Genomic DNA, 27834 nt, shown 5'->3' on the forward strand with positions numbered 1-27834 from the left:
GCTCCCTCAAATATCCCTGCTTTGCTCCTTTCTATATATAGGGTGCCTACATTCTGCATGGACTGATTGCAGGGCCACATGGGCTAATGGCTTGAGATACCTGTTAGGTCCATACATTACCATATAGCATCTATTCAACACACACAAAATAGTGACAATTTGTTGTTGACAGCTGGACATAGAAGGGGCCTCATTACCTTCAGGAGCCGAGGGCCTCATCAAACCTCAACCCGGCCCTGGTCGTTACCAAAGAGAAAAGGAAAAGGCAACATCATGTGCAGCATCTTTTTAAAGGTCAGGTTTTGTCCAGCCCTGAAACAGAAAACCCATCCTGAAACAGAACTGACCCCTAAGAAAGTGGAGGACATGTTTTGCAACCTGGTCATCCAGATCCCTGGTCCTGTCCCTCCCGGGCCTCTTTGCTGCATTCTCTACAAATGATAAATTCTCGGGTCCCCAATCTTCCCCATCCCCACACAGCTGCTCTGTTTGGCAGCTCCAGTTGGCCGGACGCTCTCCTTGCTCCCCTCTTGCTCCGAAGGGCTTCAGGAATTGCATGTTTTGTTTTGGATAATAAATAATATTATTATTTATAACCAAATTAATAATAATAATAATAATAATAATAATAATAATAATAATAATAATAATAATAATAATAATAATACAATAACCTATTAAACATCAATAGTGGCTGGGGAAACCCAGCCAGATGGGCGGGGTACAAATAATACATTATTATTATTATTATTATTATTATTAAAAGCTTCCCTAAACAGGAAATAAATAGGAAGCTTCTCTTTGAAAGCCGGAGGCTCAGGGACTTATCAATGATTATGAATCATTACTACCAATTGCAAGCCACCCGCCCACTTGCAACTTCCGCCCCGGCTGCGCGCGCAGCCAGCAGGCTCGCTCCGGCTCATTCACGTCGACCAGCTTTTCCCACGCAAGCCTTTTCCGATTGGTGACTCTGGCTGTCAGTCCGAGCCCCAGAATCTGATTGGTCCGGCTGCCTCCCTTCTTTCCTCCCTCCCATTGGTTGCCTCCGTCGCTTCAAGCGCTCTAATCCCGCCCCAACATTGACTTCAGCTCGGCTTCGTTGGGAGCGGCTGATTCGCCAGACGCCGCGTCCCTCAAGCTGCCCGGTCCAATCAGCGCCCATGTTTATTGTTCGGGACCATGTTTTTCCCACGGAGGTGATTCGGCGCTCGAAGCAGCGCGCCCCCTGGCGGCGGAAGGGGATTCGGATGGGAAGCGGCTCGGGGCAGAGACCAGCTTGGGGGGCACGAGGATGATGATGGACGGGAGTGGTCTGGGGGCCCCCCTGGGCTGCCCTGGGCTTGCAGTGGGGCAGGACTGCTGATCCAGCTGCCCCCTGGACGCCGCGCAGGGAAAGCGCGGCTGCTGCTGCTGCGCTCGGGTCCCGCGGACGGAGGGGCGTCCACTGGGGCGCTTCGGTGTCCCCCCCCCCCCGTGAGCGCAGCTTAGGCTGGCCGAGAAGCCCCCTGCGCTGACTTGGGGTCGGATCCAGCGCCCGCCGGGCTGGGGGCGCAAGCTGCCTGCAAGGTGCGCTTTGCCTTGCCCGGAATCCAGAGCTGCAGCAGCCAGCCTCTCCGAGGGGGCGGGCGGGGGCGTGGGGGTCTCTTTCTGGTCGGGCGGCGCTGCTGCGCTTCCCCCTCCCCCCCCCCCGGCTGGCTTTGGACTCCTGGCCACGCCCCCTCCTCCTGACGCTCCGCCCCCGCCCGGGAGGAAAGCCCCCCCGCCCCTCCCGCGCAGCGCCGCCGCCGCCGCCGCCATCCCTCGACGCCGAGCTGCGCCAAGCGAGCCGCCCAGCTGCGCCCGAGCCCGTCAGGTGAGCCCGGCGGAGGCGGAGCGGGGGGGGGGGGCGAGGAAGGGGCTGTCGGGTCGGGAGGGGGTCCCAGCAGCGCTTCGGCGGGGGCTGCGCGGCCCTAGCGGGATCCTAAGCCCGGGGGGGGGGAGGGAGAGGTGATGCTACGTTTCGCAAACTGCCGCCGAGGGAGGGATGCCTTGGTGCGCCACACGAGCGGGGGCCCCGTCGCGTCACCTGGTCACCCCCCCCAATTCCTGCAATGGGGTCCTGGTCGTGGGGTTTCGTCGAGCTGCCCCGCGGCGTCCGGGGCTGGAAGGCGAGGCCGGAGCCGAGCCTCCTTCGGGGGGGGGGCAGGGAATGGCCGGTAGGGGGCTCAGCCCCTCTGGCTCTCCCCGGAGGCCTGCAATGCGGTGGGGCGGGAGGGGGGTCCGGGCCGGGCGTGGCGCCCCCCCCTTCCCAGCGCAGGGGACCCTGGAGGGGCTCCGTCGAGGGATGGATGGAGCCGGGGAGAAAGGAGGAAGGGGCGGCGGAGATTTTATCCCCCCCTCCTATTAAAACCAATTCCAGCCTCACCTGCCTTTCCAGGAGCCCCCTAAGGTAGCCTAGATCAGGCGGGGCGGAAAAACCCAGCGCGGCCTGAGCAGAGGCAGCGCCCCCCCCCCCCAAAAAAAAACCACGGGATTAAATCGTAAATGAAACCTGGCCCAGATGAAATGCAGGCGGGCAAGGCAGGTTGGCTGCCTTCAGTATTGGAGACTTTCTGGCATAGGAGCCAACTCCTGGGGGCCGAAGTCCCTTGCCCCCCCCCCCATAAAATATTTGAGAAGCTTCCCCCCAGTTGATGGGCATTGGCAGGCAAATGGTGTGCATGAACCGTGCTGTGTGATCGATTATGTGGGAGTGGGCTTACCTGCCCCCCCTCCCAGGTATCTTATTCTCAAGTTGGCACCCCCCTCTCTGGCTTTTCGTTTTCCTTTCGTTTTTTCCGAGGCGAATGATTTGTACATTTCCTTGATATCTTTGGGAGGGGGCCTTTTTAGAAGGCGGGTGGAGGGAGGGTCCTGGCACCAGGTGGGTGTTGAGGGAATAAACGCCAGGCTGTGGGTGTGGGAGGAAGAAGCCAGGAGGAAAAAGAAGTCGTGTGGTTCCCGTTGTTGGTTCTTACCGCTATATCCTTGATTTGTCCCTCTGGGCAGCTGGCAGCTTTGAAGAAGGCAGGACACAGGAAGGCAAGAGAGTCTGATTCAGACGGGGTGGTGAATCCCCCCCCCCCCACTGGCTGACCCCCTCCTGTGGTTTTGCAGCTGGCTTGGCCTTGCGGGAGGCACACTCAGCCTTGCTGTGAGAGAGGAGAGTTGACTGGCATGGGGGCCTTCAGGTGTGCCAGACCACAACTCCCATTTGCCCCAGGGAACTTGGCCTCGGGGGGGGGGGCAGGTGTCATTCACAACACCACAGTACCAGTGTGCTGGGACGCGGGTGGCGCTGTGGGTTAAACCACAGAGCCTAGGACTTGCCAATCAGAAGGTCGGCAGTTCGAATCCCCACGACGGGGTGAGCTCCTGTTGCTCGGTCCCTGCTCCTGCCCACCTAGCAGTTCGAAAGCACGTCAAAGTGCAAGTAGATAAATAGGTACCACTCTGGCGGGAAGGTAAATGGCATTTCCGGGTGCCACTCTGGTTTTCCCAGGAGCGGCTTAGTCCTGCTGGCCACATGACCCGGAAGCTGGACGCCGGCTCCCTCGGCCAGTAAAGCGAGATGAGCGCCGCAACCCCAGAGTCAGCCACTACTGGACTGAACTGTCAGGGGTCCCTTGACCTTTACCAGTGTGCTACAATCATGGTGGGTGACTGGACACAGCGCAGGTCCTCCTTGGTGAGGGCGCTGAGGTCCCACGAGTGGGCAGGCAGGATCAGAGCCCCTGTGCTCAGTGCCTGGGCCTTGGCGCACGTCCTCCCTGCAGCTGGGGAGCCAGATGTGTGTCCCAAATGCAGCAGCTGCCTCTGGTCAGCGCTGGCTGGGTGGGAGCAAAGGGTCTTGGCTTGCCACGTTGGCTAGTGGGGAAGTGGCGCAGAACGCGCCGCGAGGGGCTGCAAGCCCCACGGTTCAGCAGTGAGCTGGGGGCTGCGAAATGCTTTGGCCCCTCCAGTCTCCTTTGCAGCCGGCTGAAATCGGCTCCAGCCCCGGGCCCAGATGACTTGGGTCCGTGTGGTGGTGGCCCCCGGGTGCCCCGATGGGGCAGGGAGGACTTCTGCTGCACCAGAAGGCTGCCTTGCTCAGGGTTTGGGAAGAGGAGGCTGCTGCCCCCTCCCGGGCCTTTCCCTAGATGGAGGAAGGGGCTCCCGTGCTGCGGCTGGGGGGTGGCAGAGCAGCCCACCCAGGACTGGGGTCCCTAATGGAAGCTGAGTGTGGCGCTAAGTCTGCCTTTCAAAGAGTTGGGACCCCAAGTTTCACCCAGAGCAGCTAAAGGTCCTTGGCAAGTTTGCTGGTCCCACAGAGCAAAGGACCCCAAGGGAGCGAGGCCACATTTTCAGGGGTCCGCCTGTGTTTCTGAAGCTGGGAGGGAGGTTTCAGACTATACTGAACTCTTCAAGTGTTCAAGGCGCACCGTGCAAGACAGAGATTGAGGGTTGGGACTTTGGACCATTTTCTGTCTGCCGTGCACCACCCAGGTGTGCAAAGGATGAGCGGAGGGGAAGAATCTCCTTGCCAGGTAGAGCAACCATTTCAGCAATGAGAGTGCAGGATCCTACCCTTGGCTCAGACTTCTCAAGAAAGGAGACAAGGGGCAGCCTTTTGCTCCAGATTTCGCTGCATTTCTGGAGTCTCTGTAAAAAGGGGGGGGGGCTGACCAGGATGGTGAGATAGAAGGGAGGTGGGAGGCCGGCACTGGGATCCAGATGGGTAGAAAGTGGAGAGTGTCTGGTGGAAGGAGGGATTGGGGCCTTGTGTGTGGGACAAAAGGAAAGCAGCTTGATCTTGTGGAGAAACAGGTGCCCTGGGGGGCCAGTTTGTTTAATGGCCCCTTGGAGCCATTGGGAGCTTTTAACACTTGGACGCTGCTTTGCACGTGTGCTTGGTTTTTAAAAAGAAAGAAAGCAGAATATGAACAGAGCACATTCCTTGCCAGCACGATGCTCTCCGCCACAGATCAAGCGAGGGGCTGCTGCTCTCCAGATGGCAGAAGAGAATTCTGGGATGTTCTCCTGTGACGACACTGAACATGCTGCTCGCTCGAGGGGGGGGGGATATCTTCTTGTGCATGGATCACTCTGTGAGGGAAGAGTGCAGTCACACGCTCCGTGTGCTAAATGGGGCTGCTTTTCATGCACGGCGTCAATGCACAACCCCGCAAAATGCGTAGAGAGAGGCACATTGCCATATATTATAGCGCACATAAAACGTTCCATCTCAGGGAAGTGAGGGCCGGAGAATCTATTGTGTTGGATGCGGAGGTGCTTCTAAGGCAGGCATCCCAACCTTCGGCCCTCCAGATGTTTTGGACTACAATTCCCATCATCCCTGACCACTGGTCCTGGTAGCTGGGGGATCATGGGAGTTGTAGGCCAAAACATCTGGAGGGCCGCCCGCCCACCCGGCCTGTGTTCTGGTTTGGTTTCTTTCTAGGTGATTAGGCTGGATTTTGGGTTTAGGTGCTGGTCGGTGCCCTGAAGTCTCTTGGCAGGACATCACGTAACACATTTCAGAATTGGCTCTCGGCGTCTGTCATCTCAGTCTCCAAGCGCAGTTTCCAGAGTGCAAGACGCTGAGAGTTGGGAGGTGAAATCATGGCTAGATGCACTCGGGAGAAGGGTTCTCCAGAACCCTGCGCTTGAAGGGGGGCTTCTGGGGCCAGAAAGGGGGTCTCTCCCCCCCCCCACTGGTATGACTTGAGCCGCTGTGTGAGGCTGGTCCCTCTGCCCTTGGAGCTTCTCTGTGTGGGTCTGCTTTGGCCTTGCGCCCTCTGTGGCTCTGAGCTTGTGGGTTTGTGTGCGCGTTGCCAGGCCCCTCTCCCAGACTGGCCCTGAGTCTCCCCCTGGCCAGGCTGCTGCTTTCTCCGGCTGCAGGCGGCACACCCCACTGCCAGTCTCTTCAGGGGCCCTTTAATCCCTGTCCATAATGGAAAGCAGCAGGACTGGGTTGGGCATGGAGGCTGCCCTCCGTTGGCCCAGCAGGCAGGACCCAAGAGCCATCGCAGGGGCGCTGGGCGGCAGATGGACACGGGGACTTCGCCGCTAGAGCTTCCCTTGGCGATGGCTTGTCCACCTTTGCGGAAAGGACCCTCACCCCCAGAATCATGCACGTGCTGCAAATAGGGGGCAGCTGATGTTGCTTTTGCTCTTTGCCGGTGGGGGGGGGGCGCTTGGGGTTTCTGTGGTTTTGGTGAGGCGGAAAGATCCAAGGTCCCTGATCTTTGCTGCCCTCCGCTCCTGGTGGCTGACAGGGGCATCTCAGTGCCCTCTCCCGTGGTGGGTGGGCCGAGTGAAGGGATTAGGGTCGAGGCCAGAAATAGGCCCGGCCGGGAATTAGGGCGCCTTAAGCTCAAAGCGGATTACAAGCCGGGGGGAGGGGACACCGTAACCGCCCCCCCCCCCGTCCTCGGCTTGCGCTGCCACCCATAGGGGTCTCTGTGCGCCTTGCGTGGACGCAGAGACCGGTGACGCAGCAGCAGCGACGGCGACGGGGGCTGGTGCAGCCTTGGCCTGCTGGGATGTTGCTGGGATGCTTTGCCCTTGGGAGGGGGCGCCTCTCCCTCCACAGCCTCCCTGGAGGGGGGTCTTTGGCCGGCCTCCTTCCAGGCAACCCCTGTTTGGGCTTGGCGTCTCTGCTGGAGGGGCTTCTTGGCTGGCTGGCGCTTTAAGTGGCACCAGCAAGGGCTCCTTCCTCCCCCCCCCCCCCCCGCAGTTCCCAGTCTGCCATCATCCGTTCTCTGTGAGTCTGGCGCAGCACCCTCTCTGGGGATGGGGAAAGCAAACCCCTTTGGGTGCCCAGGGGGGCTGCTTTGGGGTCCCTCTTGGGCCAGGGAGCAGGGGCATAATTCTTGGCCAGCTGTAGCCCCCCCCCCAGCCTCCCCCCCCCCAGTGCAGCCAGCCAACCTGCACCATCCTGGCCTTGTTTCAGTTCCCTGGGAAAGCGCTGGAGCCCAAGTTTCCTTTTCTACAAACAGCTGCCTGGTCTCCTCCTAGTTGCTGACAGAAGCCGGCAAGTGCTAGGAATGGGCACTAAGGAGGGGGGGCCCCAGGGGGGGGGCGTGCACAAAATGCTGCCTTCCTCCCTTCCGTCTTGCAGCTCCTGGCTAAGTGGCACAACCAAGTTGTGCCCATAGCTGTGGGCTGCAAAAGTGGAATAACATGTCCCTTGCTGCTGGCACAGCCTGGCATCTTCTCTGGGCACCCTCACCAGCCCCCCTGCTAGCTCTGAAGGGGGGAGGGAGCAACACACACACACCCCAGTTTGCTAGGGTGTTATCATGGACTGCTGCCACTATCTGGGGTCCTTGAGCAGGAGATTCCATGCAGAATTCCTCCTGTTTGCCCTTCCTGGTTATCTGGGTGTTTGCCTTGCATCTCATGTCTTGTTTCTGGGAAGGTGTCTCCCCCTTTCATTTCCTTAAATCCATGCTCAAGGTCCGGCTTCCCTGCCAAGGCTCAGGCTGCCTCCTTCAGCTGCTCCATTGCCAGCTGCGAAGAGGAGGAGGAGGAGTGCTGCAGTGGCCTTTTCGTACTGCGGGGAGTGCTGGGCTCTGCCTGCTACGTTCTGTTCACACAAGCAGGCAAGCTGCGTCTGCTGCGGGGGGGGGGGGGGGCTTTGCACCTCAGCACACGTTCACCAGACCCCCGGTGGGGGTTCATTTTACAACCCTGTTTAAATTTTTAAAATAAAGCTTTTAATCATAATTAACGTTCCCCCCCCCCCGCCTTTTTTTAATGAAAGAGAGGGGTAGCACTCTTGAATCAAAAGAACAAAAATGGAATTATAGGAGGTGCTCCCCCCCCCCCCCCCGCAAATGCTGCAATGGGCCTGCGCTGAGCTGCGGTGGGTTCAGTCTGCTGTCTGCATCAAAGCCATGCCTTTTTTAAAAAGACAGAAGGCGCTGCTAAGGAACTCCTATTTGGGGACTTCCCTGGCTTTTTTCTGGCCCATGTAGGACCAGTCTGGAAAGTTAGGCTTGGTGAAGACTTGACATTTTCTTCCCCCCAAAAGTTTTTGAGTTTCCATTGAAATGAGGCTGTATTTTAATATTTTAATGATTTAATGTTGTATTTAAATCAATTTGTTTTTATATTGGGTGTTAGCCGCCCTGAGCCTGGTCTTGGCTGGGGAGAGCGGGGTATAAATAAAATGTATTATTATTATTATTATTATTATTATTATTATTTATTATTATTAAGGACATCTGCCCTGGCAGATCTGTGGTCCTCATCTGTTCTTCTGACAAGTTTCTGTCATCTGGGAAAGTCCAAAATGGGGAAAGCACAAGTTTAGCATGACAGTGTTAAGTGGATATCCCATAAAAAGTGAGCAAACAGTGTCACGCTCAATGCTGCTTGTGAAAGAGCCCTGAAAGTGTCACATGGTGGATGCAATTCGCCCTTTCATAACAGCTGTCTTGGTCTTGCAAAACAAAAGTCAAGGCCCAAGAGACAATCTGGCCCCTGTCAGTCAATCCAGGGAAACAGCCTTCTCCTCTAATCTGAATAACTTCAATTACTCAAGCACTTGATATTTACTGTTTGGGGCCAGTAAACCATTTCATCCGCTTGTTCTTGTTGCGTATACAGTAGTTCAGATTGTGCTCATCAAAGGCAGAAGAGCGCTGCCTCCTCAAAGGACACACAACCCGGACTGTGTGACACACACACCCCTTCTCCTCTTGGCACACTGTGTGCTCTCAGCCAGGCGAAGAAGCCTGGGGAAGAAGCAAAGCACAATACCACAATTTATTTAATTGATATGCCACTTTTCCTTGCCCCTTTTATTTTCACAACAACTCTGTGAGGTAGACTAGGCTGAGAGACTAGACTGACTCACGTTCACCCAGTCCGCTTCGTGGCCGAGTGGTGATTTGAACCTTGATATTCCCAGTTCTTGACTGTGACACTTCTGTAAAACGACTCCTGCTAATGCACCACTACTTGGAGAACTGACGGACGCTCCCTGTGACGTCCAAATTGGGGATCCCGGCTGGCTTCTCCCTAACAAGCCAGGGCTTACAGGGCAGCAACAAGACACTGTCTGAGGCCAGCTAGTGATTCAGACTTTCTGGGGAGAACAAAAGCGCAGCGCTGGGTTCAGATGTCACAGGAAGCCAAGGTTCATTGCACTTTCTGGTTTGTTGCTCAGAAGCAGGAGGGCCGCAGCAGGTGCCCCTGTGTGCTCCTCTTTCCTGGTAAGGTGGCAACCCCGGCAGCTTTTCTCATTTGCTGGAATAAGAGGCCGAACCCGCACACTCCGCTTGCAAATTGCGCACCTTGAATCCGCCGTGTCCTTGGGATTATTTGAAGTCCTCCCTCTCTCTGCAGACAGAGCAAAAACCAGAGCAAGCTTTGCGTCCGGATCCTGGGCAGCGTTACCAAGAGGGAAGTCCTGTTGACTGAAGGAGGACTTTGCTCCAGGGAGGTGGACTTGAGGCGGAGCTCAGGGCCTGTTTCCAAGAATGGCAGATTGAGCAGCTGCTTAAAGCAGGCTCTAGACCAGTGGTGGCCAAACTTGGCCCTCCAGCTATTTTGGGACTACAACTCCCATCATCCCTAGCTAACAGGACCAGTGGTCAGGGCTGATGGGAATTGTAGTCCCAAAACAGCTGGAGGGCCAAGTTTGGCCACCACTGCTCTAGACCAGCGGTTCTCCACCTGTGGGTCCCCGGATGTTGTTGGACTACAACTCCCATCATCCCTGAGCTCTGGCCTTGCTAGCTAGGGGTGATGGGAGTTGTAGTCCAACAACATCTGGGGACCCACAGGTTGAGAAAGGCTGCTCTAGACTTTGTGCTGGTCGGGCTGCCAGGATCCTGCAGGGGCATCTGCAAGTGGCTATTTGGGCAAGGCGTTGAGGCCCAAGCACGAAGAGGGTGCCCCCCTTACTGCCGGTAAGGGATGGATTCCTGCTGCTGCTTTGGCAAGAGGGTCACCTCCCCCCCTCCATTGCATCTTGAGGGGAGTAGACGCTGGATCCCCTGAGGAGATGGAGGTGCTGACAGCAGCAAGCCCTTCATGGCAGCAGGAGGAGAGCAGCTTCCCTGGAGAGAAGGCGGCTTTGCCGGGCTCAGCTGGGATTCTGCAGAGGGCTGTTGTGGGGAAAGGGAGAGGCACATGTTGTTGATCCAGGCTGGCTGGTGACGAAGAGAAGGCTCATGTGAGCAGCTGTGCTGAAGCACAGGGCTGCACCTTGGGCCGCGTGTGGCCTCTGAGGCTGGTGGTGGGCTCAGCTTGGAGGTCCAGAGCAGGCTCATGCTGGTCTCCAGAAGCGAGAGCTTCCTGGCAGGCATGTGGGAAGATGCTCCCCCCTTTCCAGCATTGCTTTCAAAGTGGGGAAACAGGAGTGTTTTTGCAGCTTCTGCCCCCGCAGGAATGTCCGGCCTGCTACACACGGGGCTGGTGGTGTTGCTTGCCCTTTGAGAGTGTGTGGCGCAGCACATTTGCCAGCTGGGCAGGACAGGCAAGTCCTGGAGAAATCGAGGGAGGGAAGGGGGCAGGTGCCAGCCCAGTGGGGGGTCAAGTGGGCGGGGGGAGGGAGGGAAAGAGGGGTCTAGTTCTGGGAATTGGAGGGGGGGAATTCCCAGCCACCCTTTGCTCCTTGTTTCCCGCAGGTAGACAGGCTTCCCTCTGGCTCTGCCTTGAGCTCCCCCCAAGGGGTGGGGTGGGGACTGGGAGCAGATGGAGGCTCTTCTTCCCCAGGAGGATCACGTTGGCAGCTAAGGAGGCAGCTGTCGGGCTCCCAAGGCGAGGGCTGGTCTCAAGAGGCCTCTTGTGTCACGAGGAGCCAGCCAGGCATTGAGGCTGCCAGAGGACAGCGGTCAGATTATGAACTGGAGCTGATGGGGCTGTCACTTGTGAGCCAGTGTGGTGTAGTGGTTTAGAGCGGTGGACTCGTAATCTGGGGAACCGGGTTCGCATCTCTGCTCCTCCACCTGCAGCTGCTGGGTGACCTTGGGCCAGTCACACTTCTCTGAAGTCTCTCAGCCTCACTCACCTCACAGAGTGTTTGTTGTGGGGGAGGAAGGGAAAGGAGCATGTGAGCCACTTTGAGACTCCTTAGGGTAGTGATAAAGCGGGATATCAAATCCAAACTCTTAGATATCTTAGTACGTGGGGCGGAATAGGGGTGCCTTGGAAGGGAAGGGCCCTAATATTGCCTTGGGGTGCTCTTCCCACTGTGGCTCAGCTGGTGCCCAGACTCTGGACCTGAGGCACAAGGCTAACATGTTTTTTGTCCTCTTGTGAGCGTTTAATTAGGTCACTCCGTGATCTTTTGCTCCTGGGCTGCTCTCTTCCAGCTGCGTTTCATAGATTGCCTGCCTGCTTTTGCTGCTGCTTTTGTTGACTGACTTCTTCGCTGGTTCACACATAGTGCCAAGTCACGGCTTGGCAGACCAAGAACCTGCCACTGCAAGTTGCTTCTTTCCCCCAAGTTTGTTCTGTTTACAGCTCCTCTTGCTCCGTGTCAAGGAAGGGTGTTGGGCTTGCACATGACATCAAGCCACAGTTGACAGAAACCATGGTTGTGAGCCGACAACAAACCATGGTTAAGCCACTGGGCAGGGTTTGGGTGACCAAGCAAACCAGAGGTGAAATGAACCATGGCTTGGCGTCATCTGCAAACAAGGCTTGTTTTGAATCTGTCATGGTTTGTCACCTTGAAAATTCCTTAAGAGCTGGAAGATGGGGGTGTGCATTTTAGCATACATTTAGGACCATCCTCAACCTGACCGGGGGGGGGGGGGATCTTCATGTTAGACTGTGTGGCACTCCGGCAGCCGCCAAGACACGGTGGAGTCCTTGTTTTCTTCCCTTACATAGGGACCCGGAAGTATCTGATGAAAGATTGCATTAGGTTCCAGTTAAACAGCTCAGATTTCCTCCAACGCCCTGCCTTAGCCAGAGCTGAGTAGCACACCCGGTGCGGGGAGAGGCAGGAGGAGGACGTTTGACCAGCAGGATTAGGCCAGCCTTGCCTGGTGGCCTTGAACCGTTCCAGTGTCCCTCCTGGGTGTCACTGCCCCACCTGGGCCCTGGCATCCCTGTGGGCAAAAGGCCGACTCAGAGCTGAACAGAAAGCAGCCCTGCCCTCTGAACTGGGCACCTGGCCCTGGACTGAATCCAGGCTGTTTCCAGTCCCATTCCCTCCGTCTCTGATCCAAGGTAGATGAGATGTTAGCTGCCTGGCATCTGAGTTTGGCAAGTCAGAATGGGGCATAGCAAACGGGCTGGGGGCATTTAACCCTCCCTTCTGTGTCCCTGGCTGGAAATCACCCAAGGGAATTGTTCCTTCTGGCGGGGGGGGGGCGGGGCGGGTCTAGTGGCCTCGATCCGGATTCTTTCTCTCCTGCTCCACATTATTTTAAACACCCAAACAAAGCTTGCTCCTTGAATGCCAGCCCCAGCCTGGCTATCTCTGTGTGTGGAGGAGCTGATCTTTCTGCCATGACTCTGATGCTCTTATGAGTCACCTGCTGCTCAGGAGTAACTAAAACTATTAGTACTAATCGGTCGTTCAGTTCTCTCTCCCTCTCCCTCCCTCCTTTCCATTTGGCACCATGAAGAGTTTTCTGGTGGCGGCGTCAGGGAAGGAGGGGCTGGTCACTTCTGTCTCTTCCACCCCTTAGGGTGCTGCCCTGTTGCAGTTCCTATGGGAGCCCATCTCTAGGGAGAGACAATGGCCTTGTGGGGAAGAGGGGACAGCCGAGTGACCTGGCAGCCTTGGGAGTGGCTATCTGATGTGCAGGCAGGCTTGCAACAGTCCAGAGGGGCCCAGAATGACAGCTTGAAAGGGGGGGGCATGGCTGCAGGATGCAGAGGACTGTCCAGACTTTATCTATCTCTCAAGGAGGAGATGAGGAACTGCCCAGGGGATCTGTTTGGGGTACTGTGGAGGCATGAGGATAGGTCCTTCGGGATTGCCCCCTGGCCAAGCTCATTTTGGGAAAGCTAACAGGACTTTAATTCAGAAAGTACATTGGGAAGAGTTTAGAACAGGGGTCGGCAACCTAAGGCCCATGGGCCACAAGCGGCCCACGGGGGTCGTTTAACCGGCCCCCTAGCCAAGCCTCCCGTGCGGCGCTAAACCGGTGCAGCACGGCACGGGGACTCACTTCTGCAGCGCCAGAAATCGTGTCTGTGCAGACGCAGATGCCGGAAATGGCGAGCACAGAGGGATCTCCACTGGAGTGAACCGGCCCAGGGGAGGTAAACCTTGCCAACCCCTGGTTTAGAAGAAAAGGGGCAACAGGGGAGGAGCATCTGAGAGGCTTCAGCACTCTCTCCGCCCACCTGGGTGTTGGGGACATTTGACTTTCAGCTGCTACCCTCTGAAACGGGATGTGTGCCTTGGTGGAACAGGAGGAGAGGGCCTCTCCTGGGTCAAGGAGCAGGAAGAAATGGACAGGCCTCCAAATAGGGAGTTGTAGCAAGTGGAGTCTCCCAAGGATCAGTCTTGGGACCTCTGATTTTTAACTGTTCATGGACAGCTAGCGGGGAGCAGTGGGGTTGCCAGGTTTGCAGATTGTTCAGGGTTGCTAGAACAAAAAGAGATTGTGGAGAACTTCAAAAGGAACCCTCTCCAAATGCAGTTCAGTGTCAGCAAGTGTGAACTGATGCACATCGGGGCAAAAAATAAATAAATCTGAATTCCACATAAATGTCCCTGGGGTCTGAACTGGCAGGGATCGTTGAAACTGCAAGGAAAACTGCCAATACAGTGGTACCTCGCAAGACGAATGCCTCGCAAGATGAAAAACTCGCAAGACGAAAGGGTTTTTGGTTTTTTGAGTTGCTTCGCAAGACGAATTTCCCTATGGGCATGCTTCGCAAAGACGGAAACGTCTTGCAAGTTTGTTTCCTTTTTCTTAAAACCGTTAATACAGTTGCGATTTGACTTCGAGGAGCAACTCATAGAACGTGGTGTGGTAGCCTTTTTTGAGGTTTTTGAAGACTTTGGTGATTTTTGAAGCTTTCCCAAAACTTTTCCGAAACCGTGCTTCGCAAGACGAAAAATTCGCAAGACAAAAAAACTCGCAGAACGAATTAATTTCGTCTTGCGAGGCACCACTGTAGTGTAATGCCGATATACAAATCTATGGTGCAACTGCATATGGAATACTTTGCACAGTTTGGGTTGCCTCCCGTCCAAAGGGATATCGCAGAGTCGGAAAAGGTTCTGGAAAGTCCAATCAAAGGGGATGGAGTCCCATGGAGAAAAGCTGCAGCACTGGGAACTTTTCAGTTTAAAGAAAAGTGACATGATAGAAGTTTGTAATACTATGCATGGCTTGCGGAAAGTGGGTAGAGAAATGTTCTTTCCCTCTCTCACCTAATACCAGAATTCAAGGACGTCCAATGAAACTGATTGTTGGAAAATTGAGGACCAATACAATAAAGTCCTTCTTCATGCAAAGCACAGTTAAATGATGGCACTTGATCAGTGTTAGAAACTCAGATATATAAGCTAGGTGCCAAAATGGTTCTTTAAACCAAGGTTAGAGTCGCCAAAACAGAATTTTGCCATTTGGGGGCAAGACTAAAGTCTTATTTTTCAACGGATGGACTGACTATGATTGATTGTCCGTTAAACATCTGACTAGTTCCAATGACAACCCTGAGCTCGGTTAAGAACTTTGAGAACTTAAAGAAGAAAAGTCACTTGGCCCAGGGACAGTCAACTTCTACACTGGCCTATTCCTACCTCTTTTTCTTAATGGTGACAAGGACCATGCATAACATAAGAATATTATTCACAACTGTGGGGTAATTGAAGACAAATGACAATAATTAGATATAACTTTGTTCACTGCTCCTGCTCAGGCTGCACAGAAAAAGCATTTTGATTCCTGAAATTCATTCTGATTCTGCAGATAAAATATAATGGATAGAATTCTACAGGATAGAGTATTAGTCGAGATCCAAGGATCCCCAGGCATGCACCTCCAGATGGTGGAGATGTCAGGTGCCACAACACAAAAGGACAAATGTGGAGGGAAGAGGGAAGCAGGGAAACTCAGGACACTTCCTTCTTCCTGCTAGAATGTTCTTAAGGCCTTGGTGATTCCCAAGAAAAACCAATGACCCTCCCTTGCTGGAAATGGCTAATGCGGCTGTAAGCCGTTGACCATAGAATGTGGGGTCATTGTCTTCTGGGGCCAGGCTGGGCTCTGTAGGTTCACAGGGCTGCAGCTGACAGCATTGCTGAATTGAATTTGACGGGAGCCTCTTTGTGGGGAAAGAGGAGCCCTGTCCTACTGGGGAGGGGCAGCTGCTCACTATCTGCCGCCGCCGTCGCAGCTGCTGCTGTTGCTCCAACGTAGACAAGGACATGGTCCTAACAAACTTGGCACATGTGCAAACAGAAAGTAAAATCTGGTCACATTTAACCTCAAAAGAAGAAACCAAAATGAGGAAATCAGTTGCAAAGAGTTATTCTTCCTGCTGCCAATTATAGTAGAGTGCCTGCAAGTTATTCCAGTCCTATGGCTGTTCTCCTCTGGTCAGCCACTGCAGGCCGGGAACAGGAAGTGTGCTGGACTTCCCTTGCTTCCTTGCTCAGCCTCCCCCAACCTACTCCCCTCCAGATGTGGGGCTGCAATTCCCGTCACCCCCCCCCCCCAGCCAGCATGGCTGAAGGGAGTTGGGAGTCCAGCTTCGTCTGAGTGGCCAAAGTGCTCCACGTAATGCGCTTCCTCTGCAGCCTCTCCAAATGGTTCAGCGTCTGCAGGCGCTTCCAGAGACAGGAGGCGTGTGAAGGCAAGGCATCGTAGCCAGAGATGTTGCTGGCCAGCCGGGTGCAGGCAAGAGGTTCAGCTGTACTGGGATGGAGTGTCCTCTGAGGAGCAACTGGGTGCCCCATGAGGTGCCTGAAGAATATGCTTGAATTGCCCATGACAGCTCCTTAGAAGGCAAGTCTGCACCAGCTGCTAATCTCCAGGAACAATTACTCTGTGGTTACTTGTTCTGGTGAATTGGGGAAGACAGACGGTTGTGAAAAGTCTTTGCACTGGAAGCAAGTGGGGCATTTCCCCTTGACAGCCACCTGATGAGGCAGCGGATGATGTTCAGAGGTCCAGAAGCAGCCTGCAAAAAGGAGGGCAGGGTCCAACCCCACTCCTGGAAATAACCTCTGGGCAATCGCAGGTCCACTAGGAGGAGGCCCCAGCTTCCTTTTTCGCAAGGCATAAAGATCTGGACCCCTCACCGATTGCATGGAGTCTGGACTTGAATGAGGAAAGGAGAAGGTGCCCCAGGGTGGAGAGCTTGGTGTTTTGGGATTCTTCTTGGGCGCTGAACTGCAGGCGCCAGTTGCTGTGATTCTGAGGGTCTCCGACAGGGAGAAGTGTGTGAGAGCAGAGCATCTTGGCGGAGGAGAATCTAGCAGAAGAAGACACCCTGAACTGCAGAACCAAAGGAGGGCTCCTGGAGTAGTTGTGCACAGGGATACCAAGAAAAGACCATGGAGAGATCTGGTCTCCTGTTTTATTAAAGAAAGGGGTAGACTCACAGCAAGTCTCCCAGCCTTTGCAGATGCAGGATGGACACCACAGCAAGGAGACTTCGGTTTGCCTGCACCCTAGAAAATGTTCACACATTCTTTATACACAAAGCAGCATCCATCCCTCTGCCTAGGACCCCCCACCGGAGGGCAGAGGTGGTAATAGCCAAACCTTACCCTTAGCTCCCCTTTCTGGGCTCAGAGGCCAGCACTGCAAAGCCCACAGATAAGGGGAACATCCAAGCCAGTCAATTAGCCTGGATCAAAGCAAGCAAATATAAGCATATATGAGCTCACTGCTACAACCACTACCAGTTAACTGTGGGGTTATCTTGACTACCAGCATGGCGTTAGGGAAGCTTTCAGAACAGCTCAGCTTTGGTTCAACACCCTGGATGAGGCCCACCTTGTCCAGCCTCCTGTTCTCACACTGGCCAGATGCCTGTGGGAAACGCACAGGTCAGATTCGAACACAAGCCCCCTCCCCTCTTGCGGCTTCCAGGAATGGCGATTTGGAAGCATATGCTGTTCCCAACTGTGGAGACAGAGCAGAGCTGTCCTGGCTAGTAGTCACTGATGGCCTCCTTTGCCCAATCCTCTTTGGAAGCCATCTCACTTGGTGGCATCCCTGCCTCCTGGGGGAGGGAGTTCCGCAGGTGAACTCTGCACTTTCTTTGGTCTGTCCAGAATCTTCCCAGATGCCACGGCCAGTTCAGGACACAGACCCTGACTTTAAGGAGCCCAGAAGAGTTTCCTGCAGCCGTCTTGCGCTGATGACTTCAACACACCCTGTTTTGATGAGCTTCACATCCTCCCCTTTGTCTCCCTTCCTGTGCTCCTTGTGAGAGTGCCCCCAAGGAGGCAGAGCGGGGGGTTGGTGGGGGTCCGGGGCCTGCAAGATCGCTTTGGCCCCCAGCCACCAGGAAGGAAGCCTGCTGAGAACGAAGAGGGGTGGCTGTTGGTGGCTGCTATGGCAACAGAGGCAGGAAGAGAACCCGGCCTCCTTGGCAGCAGTTGGGGGCTGCTCCTGCTGGCCGCCGGGGAGGGTGTGGCTGCCTTGGTCCTGGCCTGCTGGGCACGCTCTGCATGTGCCAGGCGGGCAGGAGGAGGGCCTGGCTGCTGGAGAAAGCTGCTGCCGGGTGGGGTGAGAAGGGCCTTTGTGGAAGTGGGGGCTGGGCCAACGTGGCAGAAGAGCCCCTCCTTCCAGTTGCCTTCTGCTTGGTGGTTAAGAGCATGGGCACAGAGCCCAAAGACCCTCTTGGCCCCAGGTTGCAAACGCCCAGCTATGGAGCTGGGCAGGGCAAGGGGGTCCTGGATGCCCCTCTGGGCCCAGAGGGAGCCAGGCTGGTTACGCTGCCAAGGGTTTGTGTGTGTGCCCAGAGGGTCTCTGGTGTGGAGATCACCCCTTTCAGTGCTTGGCCAGGAGAAGGCTGCTCCCCAGGGAGCTGAACAGGGCCAGGCAGGGCCAGCGCCTTCTCCTCCTGCCGCTTGGCATCTTGAGAGCCTCCTGGAGGGCGGGTGTGGGGCTGGAGCCAGGGGCTGACCCGGCTAGCTGGGGCTGGCCTGGGGGATCACTTTAGAGCTCACCTCTTCCCTTGGCGTCCTGCTTGTCTTCCAGGGAGCTCCAAGCAGCCTGCATGGTCTCCCCTCCCCAAGTTCCCCTCTCAGCAACCCTGCAAGGTAGGTGAGCGTGACCTGGGCCTTGCCAGCCCTGCTCCTGCGCTCTGACCCCGAGCCAGTTCCTTCACTTCAATGGCTTGTTCTCTGCTTTTCAGCAGATTCTGAGGGCTGCCTTGGGAGACCAGCCCCTCCCTGGAGACCCTCTTCCTCCTCCCCTGGCAAGGAGATCTGGGAGCAGCAGCAGCAGCAGCAGCAGGAGGACCCCCGGCTCCTGCCAGGCCAGGCCTTGCTTGAACCGCCGCTTGCTTGTAACTTGGGGAGACCAAACCCCAGAGGGCGGATGAAGACCCAAGTGTGGGTCACGCCGCCACCCGTTTTATTCTTGTCTTGGGAGGGGGCTGGTTAAAAAGAGGACAGCGAATAAGTGGGTGGGAGCCAGGTGTGAACTGGGGTGCAGTTCTGCTGCTCATGGCTTTTCAGTCTTCCTCCCGTGGTGGCGGTGTGTGTGTGTGTGTGTCCTCCAGGGAGGGCTGTGTGTTTTTGTGGCTGCTGCATAGTTGCCAGTGCCACCCTGCCCCCTCCCCATTTACTTATAAGCTATGAAGAAGGGGGGGGGGAGTTATTTATTTATTGCATTTCTCTCCCACCTTTTTCTCCAAGGATCTCAAGGTGGGATACACAGTTCTTTTCATTTAACCCCCACAACAACCCCGTGGGACAGGGTTAGGCTGAGAGGCAGGGACTGGCCCAAGTTCACTGGGTGAGCTTCATGGCCGGGTGGGAGGACTTGAACCCGGGTCTCTCCCAGGCACTAGCCTGACGCTCTAACCCCTATACCACACCAGCTCGACTTTGGAATGGGGCAAACCTTCCCATGCTTTTATAGAAGACACCTGAAGGCGCCACTGCACAGGGAAGTCTTAAATGTTTGAGGTTTTTATTGTGTATTTAATATTTTGTTGGGAGCTGCCCAGGGTGGCTGGGGCAACCCAGTCAGATGTGTGGCATATAAAGGACAAAATTATCCTCATTATTATTACTCTCTTACTTCCAACTGGGAAATGGGATTGCCTCCAGCTGCCTCTTGACCTTTTTTCTTCCTGATACTTCCACTTCCTTAATTCTCTGTGGAGTGTGAATCACTTGTGCTTCCCCCTCCCAGCTGAGGGGGCCCTGGAAGGGCTCCTTCATGTTTGGCCCTTTCTTGGATGCAGCCTCTTCTCTCCCTCTGACTTCACATTCCTGCAGCTCCCCGTAGAAGTTGCTTCCTCATCCGCCAGTGATTCCCATTCAGTTTGTGAACAGTTCTTACCTGAAGCCCTTTCCCCAAATGGCCAGCTGTTTACAGCACAGTTTGGGAATAGCTTTTCTTCTTCATATTGAAACGTGTCCCCTCTGCCCCTGGCACTTTACAGCGCGCGCGCGCACACACACACACACACACACACACACACACCTCGAATAATCTATTTAAAAAGGAGCATATGAAAAAGTTAGGACAGCAGATAGAAAGTTAGCAGGGGGGCGTGTAATGAAATCCAAACTGCCAGGCCAAAGGACTGTTTGAGTAAAATGGTCTAATGGATGACTCACCGTCCCTGAGGGGAAGGCTCAGCAGATTTCTTGGGGCAGGCAGTTCCACAGGTGCAGTGCTGAAAACGCCACTGTGCACCTTCTCAGCCAGAGCATCTTGGGTGGGCATGTGGTGGCGAAGGCGCCAGTCGTATCTCGGTTGCATCGCTGCAGGCTCCCTTGGGAGGAGACTCTGGACGCTTCAGGCAGCGCAGAATTCTGCCCCCAGGATGTTGGCCTGAGCTGGGTCTGAGGAGCTGGCGACTTCCTTACTGCTCTGTCCCCAACCGTGCCAGATTCGCCTTTGGCAGCTGCCTCCTTCTGGCCTGCCCAGTTGACAAGCTGCTCCCTGCTCCTTCAGGGGCTTTTCCAAGGGTGCTGAGGCTGCTTTTTGTGGTTCTTTTGCTGCTCCTGCTGCTGGGTTGCTCCCCTTCTCTCCCTGCTCTCTGTAAGTGCTTTTTCATTGCTCCTTGTGGTGCTTTGCTGGCTGTTTGTTAGCCATCCTGGGGAGAAGAGAGTTTGAAACAGAAACAAATCAGATCTGAGCAGACAGGATCTTGTGGGAGAGACGGTTAGTTATGTCCCCTGGTTCTGTGCAGCCAGCACTTTGAGCTGGGCCCAGAAATGAACCGGATGCCGATACTCGGAGAGGAAAGCGCTGCATGCTCTAAAAATCTGTATGACTTTGGAAGAACCGGGCAAATGTAGGTTTGATGCCAGGGGTGGGGCCTTGAGGTCCCTGAGCATCTTGGACATTTCTGGCCCTTCAGTATCCCTGTTCCAAGTGCTGGTGCTGAGTGCCAGGTGATCAGAACATCTGCCTCCACACCACCCAACCCACATGCTCAGATCAGTGCTGGAGGCCCTGCTTGTTGCCCCCCAATGACATGCATTAGAGACAGGGCCTTCTCTGCAGTGGCCTCTCGCTTAAGATGTTCAGTTTTCCCCTTCAGTTGCCGTGTTTTAGGTGGGATTGAAACCCCACCTGTGCTGAGTGGCTTTTAACGGTTGCACCTGATGAACGATGTCGTTCTGGAAATGTTTCTTATAGGGCTGGACTGTATTTCACTGGATTGATGGGCTGGTGGGGTTTTGTATTTTACAGCTGTAGTTAACCGGTATTATTTCCCTGGGAAGGTGGTGGAGTCTCTTTCCTGGGAGGTTTTGAGCAGAGGCTGGATGGCCCCCTGCCAAGGGTGTTTTAGCTGAGATTCCTTCATGGCAGGGGGTTGGACTAGATGACCCTCAGGGGTCTCATGCAGCTCTACATTTAAATGAATCTGTGATAGAGACAAAGCTTTCTTCACCTCCTTGAGAAGCCTTGATCCAGAGAGGCAGCTTTTCCGTCTATACAGTGGTACCTCTGGATGCGAACGGGATCCGTTCCGGAGTCCCATTTGCATCCAGAAGCGAACGCAACCCGTGTCCGCATGTCTGCGGGTCACGATTCACCACTTCCCCGCATGGCATCATTTTGACCGTCTGCACATGTGCGAGCGGGGAAACCCGGAAGTAACGCTCTCTGTTACTTCCGGGTCGCCGCAGCGCGCAACCCGAAAATACTTATCCCGAAGTTACTTCAACCCGAGGTATGACTGTAAGTAGCGATAGCAGCCGTCCGTAGGCTTGAGAAAGGACGGGGGGTGTCTGGTCAAAGGTCAAAGTCCTGAGCTGGATTTTGTGGCCAGGGGCTGCGTCTTGGAAGGGGGTGGGCTCTGCTCAGAACCTTGTTCCTCCCCCGGCTTTAATTTCCCCAGGTCTTTTCCGCCCTCTCCATTCTGCCCTCTCACACCTGTCCTTGTAAAGAAAGCGCACCAAATTATGTGAAAAACAGGCTCTTAGATTGTGGGAATATACGTGAGCGTACTGTTTGGTTTGCACAGGGTGAGACTTCTGGGCAGAAGGGGAGGGCGTTCCCCCGGACCCTCGCTGAATCTCGGGTGGGCTGCTTGTGGCTGGGGAGGGTGGTCTCCCTCTGCACTGCTTGAAGTTGCCAATCCTCTCTCTCCCCCCTCTGCAGCCGCGAAGTGGTGGGAGACCCGGCCGAGATGTCGCATGAGAAGAGCTTCCTGGTGTCTGGAGACCCCTTCCCTGGGCAGCAGCCGCCGGCCCCACCTGGCTATGCCCAGCAGCCCTACCCAGTGGCTCCCTACCCGCAGCCCCAGCCGGTGGCATACGGCCAGCCTGGATACCCGCAGGGCGCCTACCCGGTTGCGGCACCCTACCCACAAGCGGCACCCTACCCTCAAGCACCCTACCCTCAGGCACCCTACCCCCAGGCGCCCTACCCACAAGGGCCCTACCCGCAGGGGCCCTACCCACAGGGGCCCTACGCCCAGCCGCATCCGGGAGTCGCCATGGACCCAGACTGTAAGTAGGCCGCTTGCCCGCCCTGCTGCAATGGTTGGGGGGCAGGAAGGGGGGCTGTGGGGTCTCTGCTGGCGTGGCAGAAGAGCTGCTCCTGTGAGCCGGGGGGCAAGACCACCTGGCCCTTGCAGGCGGGGAGGACTCTCCTGCCTTGTGGCTGCTTCCGTGGGGAGCTGGGCTGCCCCCGAGGAGTGTTCCCTGGGGGGCGCTGCTCTGTGGCCCCCTCCTCAGTCTCCTCTCCTCTTCTCTTGCTGCACTTGTGCCCCCCAGCTGGAGCGAGGCGCCCTGTTTATGTGGTATGGAGAGGAGGCACTGCAGACTCTAGGATTGGTGAGCGCCCTCGTCACCCCTGCCACGGGCTGGGTGAGGGGGCAGGAGGAGGAGGAGGGGGAGCTGCTGCTGCTGCTCCCTCTGGAATCTGTAGGGAGAGCTGCCGGGTGGGGAGCCCCTGCCTGACTGGCTGCGCTGCTTCTCGTCCCCAGCGCCCGTGCACAGCAACTACCATGAGGACGGGCCGCCCTCCTACTATGACAACCCGGATTTTCCCCCCACCAACTGGGAGGACAAGACCATCCGCCAGGCCTTCATTCGCAAGGTGAGTTGGGCTGTGGGTGTGCAGGGGCCGTGGGGCTCCTGCCCTTCTCCCTCCTTCTGCCTCTGGCCCTGGCAGTGGGGTGCAGTCAGTGTGGTGGAGTGGTTAAGAGCAGTAGACTTGTAATCTGGGGAACCGGGTTCGAGTCTCCGCTCCTCCACCTGCAGCTGGGTGACCTTGGGCTAGTCACACTTCTCTGAAGTCTCTCAGCCCCACTCACCTCACAGAGTGTTTGTTGTGGGGCAGGTAGGGAAAGGAGAATGTTGGCCGCTTTGAGACTCCTTAGGGGAATGATAAAGCGGGATATCAAATCCAAACTCTTCTTCTTCAGTCCAGTCCAAGTGTGGCAGGAAGCCCTGGAAGTGCTGTGGCTGCTGGTGGAGGAGGGGGGGAGGGGCTGGCAGAGCGCAGACCCTCGTTGGCAGGGAAGGGTCAGAAGAAGAAGAAGAGTTTGGATTTGATATCCCGCCTTTCACTCCCTTTAAGGAGCTTCCCTGAGAAGCTGGATCCGATAATGTTTGGGGTTTCTTTGCATGCCACTTTCCCCTAGTTAAAACTGCGATCAAGGCAGCTCACAACATGAAGAGAGTCACATAATTCCAAAAACCGAACAATAATAGGCAATGAATAAAAGCCTATCACAACATACACAGCCAAGTCATTACTGCTGACACCCATCTGTCTCAGGAGACACTGGAGGAGCACACCTTTGGGGGGGATGTCACTCCGTTGGAGACCGATACGGGAGACATGGTTTGCTGCATCTGGGGCAGAGGAAGACGCCTGGTTGTTGCACTGATGCCGATGCCAGGGGGCGTTTCTTCTCTCTGCGCTCCCCCCAGCGGCCATTCCTCCTCTGATCAGTGCTGTGGGTGCAGGATCTGGCTGCCTCCAGGCACTGCGCTCGTCTGCAAAGGATTCTCACAGGGCGGAGCTGGTGAGGTTGCCAGCCTTCATTTGAGACACAAGGTCTAAAACTAGTACCAAAAATGGAAAACGAATGAGGTCCCAAGCAAAGAAGAACGGCAACTTAAGTTGACAGAATATGCACAGCTTGCAGACTTAACATATAGAAGAAGAGAAGAAGAAGATACATTTAAAGAAGATTGGGAAACGTTTGTTGAATATATGGGAACTAATTGTGTACAGCTGAAAACGCCGGCAGGGTTAAGATAAATTCAACAGTGTAAATAAGTTTTGATGGATGCCATAATAAGGGAGCACTGAATGGTGTAGTTTTTGTAAAATATGCAGGGATTTATTATATGTAAAATAAACCGTGGAAAGAGAAGAAGGGAAGTCATTGATATCTTCAGGGTGTAAAATTAGTATTTTAAGTTGCAAAACAGAAAATTTAATTAAAAAATTATATATACATACATACATGCGGCCTAGGACCCACGTACCTACAGGACCGCCTCTCCTGGTATGTCCGCGGAGGACCTTAAGGTCCACAAATGACAACACTTTGGAGGTCCCAAGTCACAAGGTGGTTAGACTGGTCTCAACCAGGGCCAGGGCCTTTTCAGTACTGGCCCCGACATGGTGGAACGCTCTGTCCCAAGAGACCAGGGCCCTGCGGGACTTGACATCTTTCCGCAGGGCCTGCAAGACAGAGCTGTTCCGCCTGGCCTTTGGTTTGGACTCAGTCTGACCCTTATGTTTTCCCTCTCCTTATGGTCTTGATCTATGGGCTACTATTAAAATGAGGCTGCATTTTAAATTGTATTTTAACCTGTATTTTAAATTGGTTTCCCCCCCCCCCCCATTAAGTTTTTATTGTAATTTTACTGGTGTGTGCCGCCCTGAGCCCGGCTCTGGCTGGGGAGGGCAGGGTATAAATCTAAATTTATTATTATTATTATTAATCTATCTAATACCAGAAATCAGTATCAATAACAGCAAAATTAACATCTCCAGTATTAAATCTCGACACCAGCAGAAGCCCCTGAGCAATGACCGCAGGTGCTCCATGCAGTCCAGCTCCCTGCCTCCCGCAAGGGACAGGAGGCACTGAAGCAGATGCTGCTGCCGGGGGGGGGGCACCACCATGTTTGGGGCTTGAGCGCTGCCTGCTCTGCCCCCCTGAGAGGCTCTGGCTGGCGTGACGGAGGCTGCCTTTGTCCCCCTGCAGGTGTTCCTGGTGCTGACCATCCAGCTGTCGGTGACCTTTGCCTTTGTGGCCATCTTCACCTTCGTGAAGGGCGTGAAGGGCTTTGTGCGGAAGAATGTCTGGACCTACTACGTCTCCTACGTCTTCTTCTTCATCTCCCTCATCGTCCTCAGCTGCTGTGGGGAGTTCCGGCGCAAGCACCCCTGGAACCTCGTGGCCATGGTAAGCGGGCAGGGGGTGCGTGGCCTCGGGGGGGGGGCAGCAGCTGCTGCTGCCATTGATTGAATTCTGAGTTTAAAAAGTCTTAGAAGCCTGCCGTGGCCTAGCTAGGCAGGCAGGGAGGCAGGCAGCAGAGATGGCTGCCCCTGGACTCAGATATGGGGGGATGTGGGGCCTGGATTGAGGCTCACTGCTGAAGGCACCTGCCTCTCCTCCTCCTCCTCAGTCCATCCTGACCCTGAGCCTCTCCTACATGGTGGGCATGATTGCCAGCTTCTACGACACGGACGCCGTCATCATGGCCGTGGGCATCACGACCGTCGTCTGCTTCACTGTCGTCATCTTCTCCCTGCAGGTTGGTGTGTCTGCTCTGCCCCCCTTCCCTGGGGGGGGGGGGTGACGACAAGAGGCATTGTTTCTCCCAGTGTGAGCGACTGGGTTGCCCAGAAGGGCACCTTGGGCTGTTGTTGGGTTGGCATCCGGGGCCTTTGCTCTTCTGGATGGTGGGGGGGGGGGATGGCAGAATTGGCACCCAAGAGATTTCAGGCAGCGACGGCTGCGCAGGGACTCCTTTCCTGGGGCTCTGCGTTGCTCCCTACATCTCTTGACCCAATGGCTGCTTGATGCAGAATAAGACCCTGCAAGGCAGGCTGAAGGGCCACAGGTCTCTGGCAGAGTGGGCTGGTTCCCCTGCTTGCCACCCTTGCCCAGGCTGCCAGGCCGCAAGGTCCTGCACTGGCCCCTTGAGGCAAACGGGCCCGTGAAGAGATGGCGCTGGGGGCCCTGGCATGTGGGGCAGGGGGCCTGGCCTGTGGGGTGCTGCCTGACCTCTGTCCTGGGGCTCCTCTCCTCGTCTGCAGACCAAGTACGACTTCACCTCGTGCCGAGGGGTGCTGATCGTCTGCCTGGTGGTCCTGTTCATCTTCGCCATCCTTTGCATCTTCATCCGGAACCGCATCCTGCAGATTGTCTATGCCTCCCTGGGCGCCCTCCTCTTCACCTGTGTGAGTCTCCCCACGGGCCCCCGAGATCCACCGGCCGGGCAGAAGGGCGCTGAGAATTAAGGGGAAGGAAGGTGCCTCTGAGCCCCCCTCCCTGTTCAGCCCAGGGATCAAAAGCCAATCTCTGTGCAAGGACAGCTCCTGGTTGTCCCCCACCTCCCAGATTTAGAGGAGAGCTTGTTAGTTGTTGCAGTTGTCAGGTAACAGGTAGTCGGTTAGTTGTTGCAGTTGTCAGGTAACAGGTAGTCGGAGCCTGTTGTTGATCTGCTGCTGGCCACCCACCCAGAGATCTGCCAGCAGATCCTGATCTCCCCAGCCCTAAGTTAGAGTCCCTGCGGAGCCCCTCCCTCTTCACCCCCCTGTGAAAGAGCACCTGCCCGGCCCCCTCCTTCCTTCCTAGGCAGCTGAGAGACCACCCCAGACCCAGCAGTGGAGCGGGTTCCAGAGGAAGCAAGCTGGGGGGCGTGGTGGGGCGCAGGCCCCTTTGGCTCTCCTGGGGGGTTCTTGTGACCCACGTGACCTGCTTTCTCCTTGCAGTTCCTTGCCATGGACACCCAGATGATAATAGGGAACAAGCAGCTGGCCATCAGCCCGGAGGAATACATCTTTGCGGCCCTCAACCTTTACACGGACATTATCAACATCTTCCTCTACATCCTGGCTATCATTGGGCGCGCCAAGGAGTAGGCTGCCCTCTGACCCCTTCAGGGGCTAGTTCCTTCCAAGCCCTGTCTTTTGTTGTGGTTCCCCTCCTTTTTATTCCCACCCCGTGGGGTCTCCCCCGCCCCGGTTTTTGTTGTGTTCCTGCCCGTCCCTTGAGTTTGAGTTCTTTGCCTCTTCCCCCTCCCTGTCTTGTGCTTTTCTGGGGAAGGATACCTGAAAAGAAGGGGGAGTCCAAGGTAGCCAACGGGCCCCCCCTCTCGACCGGGGAGGCAGCACTCACCTCCAGCCTGCCGTACGCTGGTGTCAGTTTTTGGAAAGGAAAGGAAGGGCTCCTCTGCCCTGCGTCTCCCTGGGGCTGTGCAGAGTTCGGAAGAGGATGTAAATATGCTGTGCTTGTCTCTTTTGTATTTTGGTCTAGAAATGCTAATTTAATTTTGAGGAATGTCCTTGTCTTGGGCGTGCCACTCACAGCCGCTTCTTCCCGTGGGTACAGGGCTGTTCTGGGGCTCTGGACACACGCAAACTGCCCCCTGCCTCTTGGCTGGCAGCGAGGTTCCCCACCCCCACCCCCTTGCCACCTTCCACCCCTGAATGATACTGATACGGGTGCCGCTTCCTGTCCTGCCCAGGCTGGCCTCCCCACGTTGCTGGGCTCTCCTGGTCCAGCCACTGTGGGGGCTGAGTGCCTGGATGATGCCCATGTCCCGCTTTTACAAATATCGTCCAGAAAAGTAGGGGTGGCTTCTCCCCTCTAGCTCGGGGGGCAGAGACTGCTCAGCTGCCTTTTCTCAGGCTCCCCTTGGGGCGCGCGGGGAAGACGCCTTCCTTGCTCCTGGCCCTTTTCTACAGAGCTGTGAAGTCTCCTGACCCTTTTTGTCTGGGGACCCTGTACCCCATCCCTCCTTCTCCCCTTCTTCTCCCCCCTCCCTGCCCCCCGCAATCTGGCTGGCTTTAGGGGGGCCCTGCACTACTGCATGCTGAGCAGCCACTACTGTGCCCCCAGGGCCAGCCTCTGCACTCAACTGTAAAAATAGGGTGTCCTAATAAAAGTGAGAATGTACCAGATATCGATAGTCCTCAGTTCTGTCTTTGGGGCTGGAGGGGAAAGGTTCTTTTCAGCGCTGGGGGGTGGAATGCCCCAGGGCCAACATCCCTG

General features: G+C 55.7%; 1 protein-coding gene and 1 long non-coding RNA gene across 4 annotated transcripts; one reads left to right on the forward strand and one right to left on the reverse strand.

Moving 5' to 3' along the window:
- Positions 1 to 1720: 1720 nt before the first annotated feature.
- Positions 1721 to 27743, forward strand: GRINA (glutamate ionotropic receptor NMDA type subunit associated protein 1). Of its 3 annotated transcripts, none has more exons than XM_077932646.1 (8): positions 1721 to 1855; positions 21744 to 22093; positions 22361 to 22420; positions 22573 to 22685; positions 24817 to 25017; positions 25241 to 25369; positions 25875 to 26018; positions 26553 to 27743. In XM_077932646.1, the coding sequence occupies exons 2-8, from the start codon at positions 21772 to 21774 to the stop codon at positions 26700 to 26702; spliced, it is 1119 nt and encodes a 372-aa protein (XP_077788772.1). In that variant the 5' UTR covers positions 1721 to 1855; positions 21744 to 21771; the 3' UTR covers positions 26703 to 27743. The 3 variants fall into 3 exon arrangements, with proteins under 3 accessions (XP_077788772.1, XP_077788773.1, XP_077788771.1); XM_077932647.1 differs by lacking the exon at positions 1721 to 1855 and adding an exon at positions 17592 to 17675; XM_077932645.1 differs by lacking the exons at positions 1721 to 1855; positions 22361 to 22420.
- Positions 19660 to 24209, reverse strand: LOC114600117 (uncharacterized). Its single transcript, XR_003707478.2, has 2 exons — positions 23332 to 24209; positions 19660 to 20226 (listed from the first exon to the last, which is right to left on the reverse strand). It is a non-coding gene; the product is annotated as an uncharacterized LOC114600117 (long non-coding RNA).
- Positions 27744 to 27834: the final 91 nt, after the last annotated feature.

This window comes from Podarcis muralis, chromosome 8 (genome assembly GCF_964188315.1).
Source record: "Podarcis muralis chromosome 8, rPodMur119.hap1.1, whole genome shotgun sequence".
NCBI classification, from domain to species: domain Eukaryota; kingdom Metazoa; phylum Chordata; class Lepidosauria; order Squamata; family Lacertidae; genus Podarcis; species Podarcis muralis.